Below are 16,367 nucleotides of genomic sequence, written 5' to 3'. Positions count from 1 at the left end.
TATGTGTATTTTAATATAACACAGGCTAGTTAAGACAGGTAACTGGTTTACTTTCTTTTTTCTCTGCCTTGAGACTTTCCACAGCTATTTATAAAAAACAAACAAATGGCAAAGCTGAACACAGGAGCGAGTAAATGGAATGTGTTAGGTCCCTTTCTCCATTCAGTGTTGATTTTGTATTCTTGAAGATATTCCAAAATACTTCAAGGGAGAGTGCTTTAAAAAAAGACATTTTGCTGATACACGCCAGGGCTCTTAAATTATTAGTTTTTAGGAAATGATCTCACTATTTGCTTTACCCAACTGACACTACAACATGATTGATGTAGAATGCTACTTTAAAGAAGCTTCTATGGGCCTTTCATGAATTATTTTGAATAGTAGTAAATAAGGCTACTTGGTTTTTTAAAAATTCAATTCAGCTACTGTCGTTTCAAGTTAAAGAGAGCAATTTGTAACAGAAGAATAAGCTAGCTGAATACTGATGCCCAATCAGCAATTCTGAGATATAATGCTACAGTAGAGAGAATTGCATATTGGCGACATAGAATCCTGAGTTTAATGAAGCCATGGAAACCAGGACAGATTGATTACCCCGTCCATTGTCCTAAAGTGCTGTTCAGATGTAGACCCATTCCATGCTCACATTTACCAGTAGTTGATGGGGGGAGGGGAATGCAAGTGTAAAGGGATACAGATAGTCCTCAATTTATGATAATTGGGACCAGAACTTTTGTTGCTAAGTGATGTGATTCTTAAAAGAGGCATTATGTGTGACTGTGCCCAATTTTATAATCTTTTTTGCTGTGCTCTTTCAGCAAGCCATGCATTAATTAAACAAATCCAGTTTCTCTGAAGGACTTTGCTTGTCAGAAGCTGGCTGGGAAGAACACAAATGGTGATCATGTGACCACAGGACCCTGCAACCATTGTAAATTCATGCCGGTTGCCTAACACCCAAATTGTGAACATGTGACAGTGAGGATGCTGCAATGATTGTAAGTGCAAGGAATTAAGTCACTATTTCCAGCACCGAAATGGGACAACTCATCACAGTCAACTTCCCATGGCCAACTCATCAGAGGACAACTTGCTATAGGATAATTTAACTATTCAGTTTAAAATAAATAAAACAATTATTTCAATTTTTGTCATTCACATTTTATTCTATCCCTCTTTTTCCATCCTTTAATAATTCAATTCTACCATTTCTTTGATATTAGTGTAACTTTTGTACCACCATGAGTTGTCCCACTGTCCCAATGAGTTGGCCATAGTGAGTTGTCCCACAGCGAATTGGCTGTGGCAAGTTGGCCATGGTGAGTTGGCCACGGTGAATTGTCTAGACTCTTCCAGCACTGTTATGATTTCAAACAGTTGCTAAATGAATGTCTTAAGTCAAGAACTACCTGCACCAAACAAGAGCACCAGTGTTAGGTTCATACATACAGCAAAGTAATATCAAGGACTGCTATGTACATACAGCATATAACTTCCTATTGTTAATGAACATATGTTGCTTAGAATAGATAACATTTGTCAAGATTTTGTTATACTGTCTTTTTTTTTTCATACATAGAGTTTGGAAGATTAAAGAGGATAGTATAGTGCCACAGTATTTGAATCAAAAATCAGACAAGGATTTTTCGTAGTAAAATAATATTTTATTTGATTTTAAAAAATGTATATACTGATTTAGATCTTTAAGTATAAAAGTGCCAAAATAATTAGTTGCCCTCAAAGACTTGGACATTTCACAACACTATATACATATGCACAGGTATGTAACAGAAAAAAATATTTTTATCAAATATTCAGAAATATGCAATTATCTAGAAGCACTTGATAATTGCAATAAGCACTTATCCAAATTATAATAAATCTACTAGTAGTTTTATAATAATAATAGTAGTAGTAACTCAATGTATATGAAGGCCAGCACCAGCTAAAGAACTTGTAACTGTGAGTTCACATTGTTATGTACATAAAACTGTTATGTATATTATAATGTAGCTATAACAGAAAGAAAAAAAATGTAATTAAGATGGGCTCACCATTGTTATCAAATCCTATTTCCCCAAATTTATTAAACTTGCTTTTTTATCCTTTTAGATAAAATAAAACCTCAGGTTTTATGACATAATTGCTAAACAGGCCCATTGCAATGCTACCTGTCAAGCATTTAAGACTGTTGATTTTATGCAACAAATTGGAATTGTACATAATCATAATTTACCTATTAAACTCGATCAGATTTTACTTGAGCTAAATCTTGTTTAACTAAACCTTGTTACTGTTGATATTTGAACTCCCCAGAGAATCTGTCTGCCATCCACGATTAAGCCAAATGCTCTTTATATTAATTCTGGTCATTTTCATAGGACTGCTGTGATCAAAGAACCACAAAGTAGTCTTCAGAGATATTCAAACATACAAAGATGGAAGACAGTGCAACATCTGTTAACTGGCCTTTATATCTTTGGAGAAAATGCAGGAATATTTTCTTTGGAGGTACAAATATTAAACTGAAAAAAAAAATCACAGCAATCTGCCCTCTTGCAGCCAATTGCCATTTTGACTCATATGTAGCAATTGCTGGTCATGCTATTGACAAAATGTGGTCCTCAGGAATGGTGAGAAGAGCTTCCTACATGGCACACCAACCAGTATCTTCCTTCATTTGATTCTGTTGCCAAAGGATTGCTTGTTTTCATAAGACTATTCTTAAGAGTTCTGTGTGGGCGGTTCATACTTCCTTATACTAGAATTCTTGAAAGAATCTCTGAAATGAATAATAATTATAAAATAATTTTAAAATGTGAAAATGGAAATGTGTGGAGAGAGATTTTAAAAAGACAATCAAAGAACATTCAGACTGCATATAAAGTCAGTAGTCCCTTGGTGTCAGTAGACGGAGAACAAATATACTATTCCCTTGAAGCAGAATTAATATATTTCTGAGAAGTACTTATTATTCAGTATACTCCTTGTTTTATTATTATATGACTGATTACATAGCTATGTATTACTGTAACATATTTATATAGTGCACCATCTTATATTGAAACAACTGGAAGAAAAGACATGATCTATTCAAATACTGAATACTATGTTCATATCCTCAAAATCCAGAGGATTTTTGCCTCTATAGAAATGTAAAAATAGAAACACAAACCAGGCAAAACAAATAATTTGGGGAAAACATCAATAGGTTTTGGCTTTTTGCATTTTTGTAAATCTAGGCTAATTCTTTAAAAGCACAACTTCTTTTCAATTTAGAAATAATTGAATTATGTTGGCTGTATCTCAAAGATACATTTCGGCTTGGATGGAGACAGGATATGTTCTCCGTGTAGCAATTGTAATTTAAATCAGGAACAGGTTAAAGTTTCTTTTCTGTATTATAAGGATTATCTCACTTTATTGTGCAAATCTAATTTTATTAAGGCACTATATAACAATTCTGATCACTTGATCCTGACTGGATGCTCCTCACTCTCGTGTAACACATTTTGGACGCAGTCAGCATCTGAAGTACAGTATTGTTTTAATACCTTGAAATACTGTTACATTTCACAAGAGGTTTATATAGCTCTGGGATTTTCCTCCTAATCATTGGTCTGAGGCTGTTCGCTAATTTCTCATAGTTCTTTTTCAGTTCCTTATGATATTCTTTTTGCTCCGGGGTAATCAGGTGCCGGTTTTTTTCCAGTGCTTCTCCACACCTGTTGACCAAATAATGGAAAAAAACATTACTTGGTGATGGGTTACACTTAAGCCGTGTGTAGTGATATCAAACCCTTGACCAGGTTATGTATATTAGTGACCTTGTTCTGAAAAAGTAGGATGCGGAAAGATGAATATTAAGAAGTAGCCTACTTCTTATGTCACAATCAGGGGCAATCTCATTATTAGTTTTCCTTCTATAAATGTAGAAATATGCTTTATCAATGATTATTCTATAATGCAGTGGAGATCCTGTGATTTTTTTTTATTTTTTAGATGTATGCCCTCCCACCTTTTCTGTAGAAGCTTAAGGCCACCAATATGAGGCTATTTCTTCATTTCGTCTCCATAACAATAAGCCTAGGAGGTTCATTGGATTGAATGATTAGCCCTCATTATGAAGCCCTCTCACACCCAGATCTGCTAGTACAGACCCACTCAGGGTAATTACAAGATTAACTCATGTTTCTGTCCTCTTACTTACCTCATTATAAACTCTTTGAAGCATAATCTCAGCTTGTTGTGATGCCGGTAAAGTTTTGGATCATCTGGAATCTCCGCCAGAAACACTTGGGCTACCTCTAGTGGTCCCTTATTAAAATAACATTTTACTGTATTAGGGAACTACATTTTATTGTTAACTATAGAAATATTAGCATGTAACATCCAGTAGAAGAACAAAAATGAACTTTCAGGGAATTTCAGGTGCAACAGAATGGGGCAAAATAAAAAGATAATAAGCATCAGGAATCTACTTAATGGTAGCAAAATTGTAAAACTGATAACCTAGATCTAAAAGTGAAGGCCAATAGATTATACAGCTGGTAGAGGCATCATTGCATGATGTGAGCAACAATGAAAAACCTAAGTTTATTTCCAGAATGGGCATGTGCACATATAGTTATGACATTTTTGTTGTTATTATTTTTCCAATATGCCAGTAAGGCTGAACAAAAAAATAGTACTCTGCACAGCATAGATATTTCATTATTTATCCTTATGTACCTGGTTAACGGTAGCTCCTACAGAACCTTGAAGGACCATCTGGAGCATTTTGGCATCTGGAGGCACTTGGTTGGTGGCAACTGCTAGCTCAAGGGTTTTCTTTTGCATGTCTTCAATTGCTACTTCAATTGGCGTCAACACATACTGAAACCAAAGATAGTCCATTCACAAAGAAAAGGCAAATATTAATAAAATAAAAGTCTGGAAGACAAGCATAGGGCCACAGAGTGGGGAAGGTCATATCACACATGTACACTGGAGCCGGGGGGGCGGGGTTCCCACCAAGAATATGAGAGATTTACTTTGTGTTATCTCTAATACCTTTTTAAGGACTTGAGTACAATATCTTGTCTGTAAAGATTACTTGTAAATGGCAACAGTGATCCAGCAATTTCTGTAGGTCTCTTTTGCCATTTAGGGATCCTTAGCATTTTTGCAGTCTAGGTATTGTAGCCTATACACCATGAAGTTAAAACACTTTACAGTTTTAATAGTTTTTCCTGGTCTGAAAACTATCTTCAGCAATTGCGATCAGAGATAACTCCAAAAGTATGGAAAAGGTGACTGAACAGCCCAATACAGCTCTGAAGCTGCAGATTCACTGCTCCTTCTTAAGATACATGCATTACCTCCTCCTTTTGAATTACGTTGATTCGAGTTTTGATATAAGGAAAAGCATGCATTGTGGTCAAAATGGTCTTCCTCTTATATTGTTCACTCAGTTCTCCTCGTGGAGATCCATCCAGCGTAAAAGGGGTGGTGTACATAAATCGTCGAAGATCAAAGTTTTTCTCAAAGCGGGTTACTCTGTCTTTCATCTCATAGTCATCAAAGTATGGTTCCACAAAAGTAATCTGTATATAGGCCTGGGGAAAAGGTAAAGTGGGTAAGTCTTATGTGTTAATTATTACTATGATTCATCACACAGTCAGCTAGATATTTAGACTGGATTTGAGATTTTTATCCACCTTTGGAGTCCTTCCGAAGGATCTGAGACAGGCAGATGTTGTTTGATGGTGCTGAAGCAGTGATGAAATCTAATTTTTTTGCCCACTGGTTCTGTGGCTGTAGCTTGGTGGTGGTGGGTCATGTGACTGGGTGGGTGTGGCCAACTTTTTTTCACTTTTTAAAGCATTTTTTCCCTGCCGGTTTGGGCGAATAGGCAGGGGGAAAAATGCCTTAAAAAGTGGGGGGAAAGCTTCCAACGATCGCGCGGTTCACAACTGAGCTGCGCAATCCTTGGAAGCCTTTTTTTTTTTACTATTGGTTCGCAGAACCAGGGACAATTGTCCCTACCGGTTTGGCTGAACCGGGCTGAACTGGAAGGATTTCACCTTTGTGCTTAAGCTATTGTCACAGGAGGGAAGAGAGAGATGGCCCAAGATAACTCTCTTGGCTTCATGCCCAAAGTGGGACTACAACTCACAGTCTCTTGTTTTCCAACGTGATGCCTTAACTCCTGCACCAAGTAGGGCCTTGTAGATTAATTAATATCAAGTTTAAGCTAAAGAGAATCACACATGGAAAAGAGAAGGTGTTTGTTGCACTTGTTCTGGATCCTATTCTTATTTAGTTGACATACATTAAAAATCCAGCACCCACTGTGCAAGACTGGATCTTGTAAAACCACTTGCAAGACTGAACTCCAGCCTCTCTCTGCCATATGATCCTGGGAGGTTCACCGCAGGCATCTGGATCCTGCAAGACTGTGCTGGTGCCTTCCCAGACTCTGCTCCCTTTTCATTTGGACAAACTTCTTGTCTTAATTTAGGGTCAGACTTTAGGGGCTTTTTAAAAAGATTTTTAACTGTAAAGTTAGAAGTAGTGTTACCATACCTTTCTGGGATCTAACTTCTTTTTTTCGACAGGAATAGAGTCTTTGATCACAACAATGCGATCTTCTCCAAAGCATTGACCATAAAATCCCTGAGAAGGAAACAAAATCATGAGTATAGGTAGTATTTACACACACACGTCTACGAAATAAGTCAAGTGATAGGAGTGACAAGTGATAAGTCAAGTGCAATTTAAGGTCCTATTTTTGACCTTTAACGTCCTACATGACATGGAGCCAGACTATTTGAGGGTACTCTCCGATTACATGAACACATCTCATCATATCCAGTAGGAGAGGCAGAATGATACCTAGGAGATGAATCTTTTCTGCTGTAGCATTTCCCTCCTAACTGTTTTTAAATTGTATTTTAAACGTTAAATCTTAATTTTATATGGGGTTTTTACAATTGGGGTATTTTAATGCGGGTTTTTTAACTGTCTATATGATGTAAATTGTTTACCTCCTCCGAGTCCGTGTTTGTGTATCTGTATGTATGTTCTGTATGTACGCCTATGTGTTTTATATATTTTCTGTGTTTTATATGCCCCATTGTACGCCGCCCCGAGTCCTACTTGGAAAGGGAGCGGCTAATAAATTCAAACTTATTATTATTATTATTATTCTTAGAGCTTCAGAGAGCCGGGGTGGCACAATGGTTAGAATGCAATACTGCAGTTTACTTCTGCTGACTGCCAGCTGCCAGCAGTTTGACAGTTCGATTCTCATTGGCTCAAGGTTGACTCAACCTTTCATCCTTCGGAGGTTGGTAAAATTAGGGCTCAGATTTTGGGGGGCAATGTGCTGATTCTGCAAACCATTTAGAGAGGACTGTAAAGCATTATGAAGCAGTATATCAGTCTGTGCTATTGCTACTGAGGTGAAGTTAGCCCCAATCCTTATGGCTTTTTGAAAAGCTCTCAAACATGTTTTTTTTTTTTCCATCAGGCTGGAGATTCTGTAGCAACAAGATGATCATTCATTGGCTGGTTAGATTTCTGTTGTGAAATTAGGCTGTTAATTTTACCATTGCTGCATATTGTCCAAGTATAAGTTTCCTTTCTAACAAATTGAACCTCCTTTTCTTAGCAGTGATCTAAATCATCCACTTTCTCTTTTCATACTATCCATTTCCATCTGCTTGTCAGTCACCGGGGCTCTTAATACACCATTTTTCTCACCTCCTATCACTCAAGCGTCCTCTCAGTCCTCTGCTATAAATCCCCCCAAAGGTCAGAATTCCTCTGCAGAATCACAATCAGGCAGGCACAAACAAAAGAACAATCTGGGAGGACAATAACTCTGGACAATAAGTTCCAAACTAATTTGTAAATCTTAAATGCTAGAATGCTGCAATGTTTTGTCAAAGTGCTTGGTTTTCCCACATAAAGTGATCCCCATTCTCACAATTCAAACACACATTTCTACCATTCACTAATTATAAGTTCCTAACTTTCACTTTAAATCCTGAAGCCCTGAACAAAATCCATGAAATTTTATTGGTTTTGTTTCGGTAGAAATTGTTCCTTTAGTCTCATGAGGTAAAGAAGTCAAAGAGTAAGGGGGTGAAGGAGTGAGGACTAATTCATCTGATATAAAAAGGTAATGTATCCAGTTTCCCTTGAAAGGCTCACTAATTTTTCAGGGAATTTTTTTCCTATTAAAAAAAAATCCCACTGTATCCTCTCTTTGATATTTCCCTTTTTGTAATGCATTCTGAGCTTTTCTACTGCTATAGTACCCCTTATTTAAATGACAAATGGTAACAAGTGGTAACTAGAAAGCAATGGAAACTATAAGACTAAATGCTTTCCAATTTATATAGACCCTTCAATGTTTAAGTTGAGCTAAGCTCCTGGGTTCAAAATAATATTTAGTGAAATAAAATCTCCACATCTGCCTGGATTATAAATCCCAGAAGGCATTGTAGGGGTTGCTGTCCCATTACGATTGGGGAGCATGACATTGGATAAGATTAGTTTAGGACACTATAAACAAAATTATTCCTTTACCATTTCCATTCAGTTCATAAAACCGTATCTTTCTGAATACTCTTTTGGTACATTTTTTTTAAATTACAGGTGTAACTACCTACCTCCAATCGGTCAGATATCTCAGGAAGTTTGGTTATGGCAGGCTCTTTATAAACAAATTCCTGTTCATCCAGATCTCCAAAGATGGCTCCATAGAAACCAACACGGAAATAGGTCCCAAACATTCTCTTTTGACCCTGATTGATGATTACAAAATCACAGAAATAAATCTGTCTTTTTTTGCAGCACTTTTCCAAAGAGCAGTTGTATTTTACTTTTAAGTGTATCCTAGAAGAACTGACTAGGTCAGGGGTCTCTAAACTTGGCAATTGTAAGACGTGTGGACTACAACTCCCAGAATTCCCCTGCAGAACGACTGGCTGAGGAATTCTGAGAAGTAAAGTCTACAACTTTTAAAGTTGCAAATTTGGAGAACTTTTTGTTTGAAAATTATTTCCTAGAATTTTATTGAAGGTGAATTTGGCTATTCTGCTCCCATTCAGAAGACTATCCAAGTTAGCTACTTGTTTTATTATCTGATCAAAGATGTGTTGTCAATCAATCAAACAAAAATTTGAAGCAATTTACAAATTTACCTAGTTTGCAAAAAACAACAACACATAGTTGAAGGTAAATATTTACAGAGCATTTCTAACCTTACAAAGCTTTTTAGCTACTTGGGAAAAAAACATTGGAGTGGAATCCTATGCTAATAGAAATAACATAGCAGACAGGTATTTATTGAATAGCACATCCTCACTAAAGTGAAATTTTAAGCAGGGGAAAAAAGGGATTGTACAGGTAATCCTCAACTTATGGCCACAATTGAGACCAAATATTCTGTTGCTAAATGAGACATTTGGTAAGTTACTTTTACCCCTTTTTATGACTTTGCTTGCAACAATTGTTAAGTGAATCATTGTAGTTGTTAAGAGAGTAACACGGTTGTTAAATGAATCTGACTTCCCCATTGATTTTGCTTATCAGAAGGTCACAAAAGGTGATTACATGGCCCTGGGACACTGCAACCATCATAAATATGAGCCAGGTGGCAAGCATCCAAATTTTGATCACATGACCATTGGGATGTTGCTACAGTCATAAGTGTGAAAAACAGTCATTCTTTATACTGCCATTGAATGGTCACTAAATGAATGATTGTAAGTCAAGAACTACCTGTATTGCAAATATCCTTATCGTTCTAATCAATATACAAATACTGTAGCCCAACAACAGAAAAAGTACCTTATTTATTATGCTCTCAAAAGCCTTTTGTAGTTTACTGTGAACAGAAGAAAGCTTCCTAAAGTCTCGATTTGTTTCCAAAATGGGGATGACAATCTTGTAGACCTCATTGACAGTTTCATACAATCCTCCCTTGTAGAAAGAAGGAACATTTTTTAAGACTTTCAGTCATTCATCAGAAAATTACCACATTTAGAGCATCATGCCTAAGAAATATTTGCTCTGTTGTACACTATTTTCCCCCAGTGAAGCCACAGTGACAAGGCTCGCACGCTCATAAACATTGCCAAACAAAACCAAGCAAAGAGCACCACTGCTTAATGCGCTATATAAATCAGACCACTGCTAATGTGTAAAACCTCATTAAGGCTGTACTCAAGTCAGACAAAATCTTTTTGATATTGGATTTGCTATAGTTTGAACTAAAATGATGTGCCCTGGAATATGAATGGTGACTATATTACTTCACTTCAAAGTGGTACTGAGATGAAATTGTCCTCACAAGTGACTAAACCAGGGGTGTCCAACCTTGGCAATTTTAAGACCTGTGAACTTCAATTCTCAGAATTTCCCAGCCAGCCATGCTGGCTGAGGAATCTAGCAGTCAAAGTCCACAAGTTTTAAAGTTGCCAAGGTTGGACACCCCTGGACTAAACAAAAAAGAAAGAAAGAAATGTACTTAAATTTACAGAGCTTCATGTTTTCTTTTGATGCATTAGATTGTTTGTTCTGAATGTACATGTCTTTTACTTTCATTTTATTGATCCTACTTTTAGAGATGTAAGCCGCCTAGAGTTGCAGCAGCCTGTAAATCCAATTAAAGACATATATAAATAAACAGAATGAATAAAAGACGGCGTACTGCTACTCACAGTGTTAAAAAGCTCAGCAGCATTTTCCAGCAGTCCCACCAACCCATGCTCTGTGAAATATCTTCCTGAGCAAACTCCATCTTCATCTGGAGACAGAATATCATCTGAAACAGCAGACTCTTCTAGGACATTGGAGGAAATATTCTGAAAAGGAGAACAAGAAGTTAAGAGAACAAACAACTCTAGATATTGTATCTATTGGAAATCTTTCTTTATTCCTTTTACTTTTTGTTTTATATTATTAAAATATAATCTGACAAAAAGAAAAAAACCACCAAAATCTACCGACAAATATTCAATTTTTTTCTTCATTTGTCATAACTCAAGCAATAATATATCTGGATGCTCATTTTCGGTTTGTATAGGAAAATATCATTTGCCCACCAACAGTCTTATTTCTGAAATAAATCATTTATTTTAACCGGACTTTGTATTAAGGGGAGGATCTTTTCCAATTAAATATCCTATGTATAATGATTTGCTTATTAATTCATCTGCTATATAACATGCTATATAGCTTCAGAATTTCATTTGAAAACATATACATAAAAAGGCATGTTTAATAAGATTGACATGTGCCAGTTTTAAAGTATACCAGGATGGCTTTCGAAACTGAAGAACACGTTTCACTGCATAAGGAACACTGCAACACACTAGAACAGTGTTTCTCAAACTTGGCGACTTTAAGTCCTGTGGACTTCAACTCCCAGAATCCCCCAGCTGGGGAATTTCCCAGCTGGGGAATTCTGGGAGTTGAAGTCCACAGGACTTAAAGTTGCCAAGTTTGAGAAACACTGCACTAGAAGGAAGACTGAACTTAAGGTAAGGATGACAAGCAATGAACATAAGGGAGTTTAGGTTTGTCAAACATGGCATATGTGGGCCTTGGATATTCACATTTTTATATTTTCCATAATTTCAGATTTGGACAAGGGACCACATCTCTGCCCAGAGATCTATATCCCTATAATAAATAATAATAAGATATTATAAATAGGTTTGGTTTTTTTACAAATATCTGTGTAGTACTTTCTCTTCACAAGTCCACTGCTTCAGTAGCATGCTTCTCCTGATTTGCATTCTGCTTTGTTAAGATTCACTCTTAACAAAAAGTGAATAAGTTAGGACTCTAACTTTTTTTTTCTGTTCATTCGTGTCCAATTTTCAGACACTGCCTGGACAAACCCTTTCCGTTTTCTTGGCGAGGTTTTTCAGAAATGTTTGCCTTCTTCCTAGCTCCAAGAGGAAGTGACTGGTCCAATGTCACCCAACTGGCTTCTAATCCAAGGCAGGACTAAAATTTATGGCCTCCTGGTTTCTAGCCTGATGCCTTAACCATTACAGCAAACTGGCTCCCTACTCTAAATTAGGTAACTTTTAAATTGATACGTTGCCTATTTTTTTGGCGGGGCATAGGCTCTCTGTGTGGCACAGAGCTATGTACTAGGATGGAAGAATAAGCTTTTGTATTTCTAAACTAATTATATTGAATATGTAGTTTTCAGTGTGCAGGTATGCTGAGTACGTAGAAAAGATTTAAATCTTACAAGCTTCTTATCTGCCTAGAAAGAGTCATGCAGTACCAATAATGATAAGTAGGCTCTATTTCTCCCTGCTTTATTTCTGCAATCTGCTTTGACTGCTGGTTTTCATCCAGTCACTCTTGCTAAGCTTCAGTGAATGTGCTTAGCATTTGTGCGATCACTCTAGCTTAACCCAGGACATCACCCTGGTTACCCAGAAAAAGACTTGCGTGAAATGGAGTAATTTGCTCCTACCTGGAAAGTGACACTTCCAACCGGCAGATAGCTATGGTCTTCTAACATGCTCAAATATTCTGCCACAAGAGCAGCAGCATGAATGAGGCACATGGCACCCTCAGTATAGCATTTCTTCTTGGTGTGCTTCTCTGCCATGTTCTGAAGCCAGGTAAGCCTTAAGTCAGGTGAAGTCTGATACCCTTTGGCAATCCTAAGAAAATAACAGGATAAAAAGAATGTTTTGTTTGGCTTTTTGACTGAATGATGAACGATATCATATTATTTGATCTTGAAGCATAGCAACTGGCTTGAAAATGGCAAGTAACTAGAAAATAATAGAATGGCTCAATCAATCTCTTTTACTACTAACAAGGAAGTTACACCTGAACTGCATCATAACATCTCTTTCCTTATGTTCTGCAACACATTTCTAATGAGCCCTTATATAGTTTTTTTAATGACGCAGTTATCAATAGGCTATATTCCAAAGGTAATTTTAATGAGCTTTTTATCATGTTGCTAAAAAAGAATAATTCTCAAATTATCAGATAATCCTCAAATTAGGATCATAATGCCCATCACTGTTATAACTTGTGAGGATTGTAAATTGGGCCACCCTGATTTTACAATCTTTTTTTGGTGGTGATCGTTAAGCACATCCATATTTCATTATGGGTTGCTTTTGCTGAGAAATGGAAGTAAAGGTCAGCTTTTGACAAAATCATTTAAAAACTTAGTCATGTGACCATGGGATGCTGCAAATTACTATAAATGAAGCCTGGTTGTTGAGCACCTGAAGGGTAGTCACATGAATGTGGGGGAGGGGCATTCAAATCTGGGTCATTAGTACCCCAGGTAGGTCTGTTATAATTTTTATGAAAAACTATACTATCAAATCAATGTACTTTTGTTGACTATATATACTGGTAAAAGGAATTTAAAAACTTAATAAAAATCTAGATTAAAAACTTAGTAATAAAGAACCCTCTTCTCCAAGGAAAACGCAATAACCTCCTTTGGAAAAATAGATATTTAATACAAGACATCAAAAGTCTCTAAACTGGAATCTAAACTGATGGTGATCTGAATGTTAGAAAAATGCTAGAGATTTCAACCTGTACATAAGATCCATAAGCATCTCTGGGTCTTCTTGAAACTGTCGCATTTTTACCGTGTCTGATAATATGCAATTCAGATTGTGCAACAATTCTTCCACCTAAATAAATTCAAACAAATGTTCAATTTTCCCCCCACAGATTTCTAAAAACAATCACTGATAAGGAAAAGAAAACCCCACTACAATGAAGAATATTGAAAACGGAGCTTCCGTTTTTCAACACCCTACACAATTAGAATCACATAATATAACTTCTAAAATATTACATTTCTTTCTGACTATATCATGTAACAATGTTCCTCAAGGCATTGCAAAGTGAGCACAATTAGCAGCGTTTCCGTTCCAGGTCAAAGTAATCTTATTTGAATTAGAATATATCACCATAACCAATTATGATAGGAATTCATCCTTTGCCTGAGGACTCAGCTTTTGTATTCTTGCTTTTTGACAAACTGGGAATCAGATCAAGAATTTTTCCATTCACAACAGTTTCCTACTTCTGCCAACCTGATAAAATAGGACTGATAGATTGGGGGAGGGGAGGAGTCAAGATTATTACAGCCTGTTCCTAAAACATTAAGGCTTTTCGGTTTTGTTTGCTGGCTCACATAAGCCCAGAACAAAAGGAGACAGGGACAAAAGACAAATTTATTAAGTTGATATATTACTCTTTTATTCTTCCAGTTCCATTCATGTCAGGTATCAATGGCACTATTTTTTGGACATTCATGCCAACCGTTCCTTAACTAAATACAACGGTCTTATGGTTTCCTCTTTTACCACCATTTTTTATTACCAATTACTTCATCCTCCCTCTAGGGCCAGGGTTTCCCAATCTTAACAATTCTAAGACATCTGGATTTCAACTCCCAGATTTTCCCAGCCAGCCATGGGGGAATTCTGGGACTTTACTGAGGTTGGACACTCTTGCTCTTGGGTAATTTGCAAAGCACAGTTTTGTAGAGGTTAGATGCTTCTTCCTTGCTTCGAGCAATAACAAGAAAAAAGAGCACTCTAGGAACTAGTAATAAATAATCCCACGGTATTTTCCCTGAAGCTTTACTGAAAATTATTGGCGAGATTAGGTACAGCTTTGATTGCTGAAGTAAGTGCCTTTGCTGCTGTTTTTACCTATGAGTGAGCAATACGGGTTTTGCCCAATAAATTTACCTAAATATAGAAAGCGTAAATTGACGCAAAAGAATTAAAGGCCACATAATGCCTTACCTGTCCTGGGAACAAAGTTGATTGCATTTCTAAATCTTCCTCTGCATATGCCAAAATGGTCCGTAATGACCTTCTGAGATATTCTTCATTAAATTCTGAAGTCTTACCAACCAGAGATGCCAGGGACATTGTCACTTGCATTTTCACTTTTGCAAAGTTCTTTTATAAAAGAGAAATAAACAAATCCTTGCTTATGCAAAGCAGGTGCACAGATTTTTTCATTAGTAGAAAGTTCCTGTGCATGAGATTTAAAACATTCAAAACTTTCTAGTTCCTATACATAGAATTTCTTAGAATTTCCTCTTGAGTGAATGGAACAAAATCCTTATTTCTGAAACAGTCCTATTGAAAGCAACAACATAATCAATCTTTATGGAAGTTATGTTTGTTTATTTTGCATTATGGCATTTCCTTAAGTTTTTCTAAGTCCAAGATGAATTCCTGTAATGAGGTTGAGATACAATTGAATATTGAAATGTATGATCTTCACAAATCCAATTTATGCTGTTATTTGTTTCTTTCTATTCCAGTTATACATTTGAAATTAAGTAATCCTTGATGGTTTACAGGATTATTTTAAATATGCCATTATTTTAAATTCTGAATTTCAGAATTACAGCACTGATTAAAAACATAATTATTAAAAATACGATCTTCATCCTACTCAGTATCAAATCCCCCAAATCCCCCAAAGCATTGCATGGAATACAGAAAGTGAATCCCTTTGCAAATAGCGAATAATAACACTTGGCGAATGGTCATAAAAAAAGAACAAAAGAAAGAGAATTAGATGTTCATTATTCTGTAAAAAGTAAGGGAAGTGGAAACACAAACTGTCTTTTAGACCATGACTAGAAACAAGAACATCATCTCTATTCTTACACTGATGGAGTTGAAGCTGTATCTCATCAAGAAGTAAAGCGTGGCGCAAGCTTGAACGCGAGTAATGTCAATACTGCTACTGCAGTGCTGCAGGACCTTCTGGCAGAGATCAGCACATTGCTCCACTTCTTCTTCAAAGAGCCACTCTCCAAACTGCAGGAGAAAAGACTGTCAAACTAAACAGTATTGGGCTCTTCGGTTGGACCAACTAATGACAGGTAATTATAGAAAGAACCATTACATCTCCTTCAAAACCCTCCACTTTTATGACTGTAGAGCTGTAGGCCACAGGGGAGCTGTGGTCACCAGGAAAGGATGTACAGCAATAGTAAAAATAAAATACCCAATCAAAATATTTTATAAGGAAGACAGATTTCCATTATACAGATAGTCCTTGACTTACAACGGTTCATTTAGTGACCATTCAAAGTTACAATGGCACTGAAAAAAGCGACATGACCATTTTTCATACTTACAATCATTGCAGCCTCCCCATGGACACACAATCAAAATTCGGACTCTTGGCAACTGTCTCATATTTATGACTGTTGCAGTGTCTTGGGGTCACCTTTTGTGACCTTCTGACAGGCAAAGTCAATGGGAAAGCCAGATTCATTTAACAACCATTTTACTAACTTAACTGCAGTGATGTACTTAACAACTGTG

General features: G+C 36.5%; 1 protein-coding gene across 3 annotated transcripts in view; it reads right to left on the bottom strand.

Annotated features, from left to right (window-relative positions):
* Nucleotides 1-1,648: 1,648 nt before the first annotated feature.
* DOCK8 (dedicator of cytokinesis 8) overlaps nucleotides 1,649-16,367 on the bottom strand; it is a 94,141-nt gene continuing 79,422 nt past the window's right edge. For all 3 annotated transcript variants that reach the window (XM_081940981.1, XM_081940982.1, XM_081940983.1), the window contains 13 exons: nucleotides 15,702-15,854; nucleotides 14,820-14,978; nucleotides 13,591-13,691; nucleotides 12,494-12,686; nucleotides 10,716-10,859; nucleotides 9,844-9,975; nucleotides 8,661-8,795; nucleotides 6,568-6,657; nucleotides 5,361-5,597; nucleotides 4,732-4,875; nucleotides 4,211-4,317; nucleotides 3,555-3,725; nucleotides 1,649-2,782 (listed from right to left, as the gene is read on the bottom strand). In XM_081940981.1, coding sequence (XP_081797107.1) covers nucleotides 2,725-2,782; nucleotides 3,555-3,725; nucleotides 4,211-4,317; nucleotides 4,732-4,875; nucleotides 5,361-5,597; nucleotides 6,568-6,657; nucleotides 8,661-8,795; nucleotides 9,844-9,975; nucleotides 10,716-10,859; nucleotides 12,494-12,686; nucleotides 13,591-13,691; nucleotides 14,820-14,978; nucleotides 15,702-15,854 — 1,824 coding nt within the window. In that variant the 3' untranslated portion in view covers nucleotides 1,649-2,724. The remainder of the gene's footprint in view (nucleotides 2,783-3,554; nucleotides 3,726-4,210; nucleotides 4,318-4,731; nucleotides 4,876-5,360; nucleotides 5,598-6,567; nucleotides 6,658-8,660; nucleotides 8,796-9,843; nucleotides 9,976-10,715; nucleotides 10,860-12,493; nucleotides 12,687-13,590; nucleotides 13,692-14,819; nucleotides 14,979-15,701; nucleotides 15,855-16,367) is intronic.

The sequence above is a fragment of the Natrix helvetica genome, assembly GCF_964273705.1.
Source record: "Natrix helvetica genome assembly, chromosome: 2".
In the NCBI taxonomy this organism is placed as follows: Eukaryota; Metazoa; Chordata; class Lepidosauria; order Squamata; family Natricidae; genus Natrix; species Natrix helvetica.
Note: the sequence above shows the minus strand (reverse complement) of the source record. Positions and strands in the feature narration are given on the sequence as shown.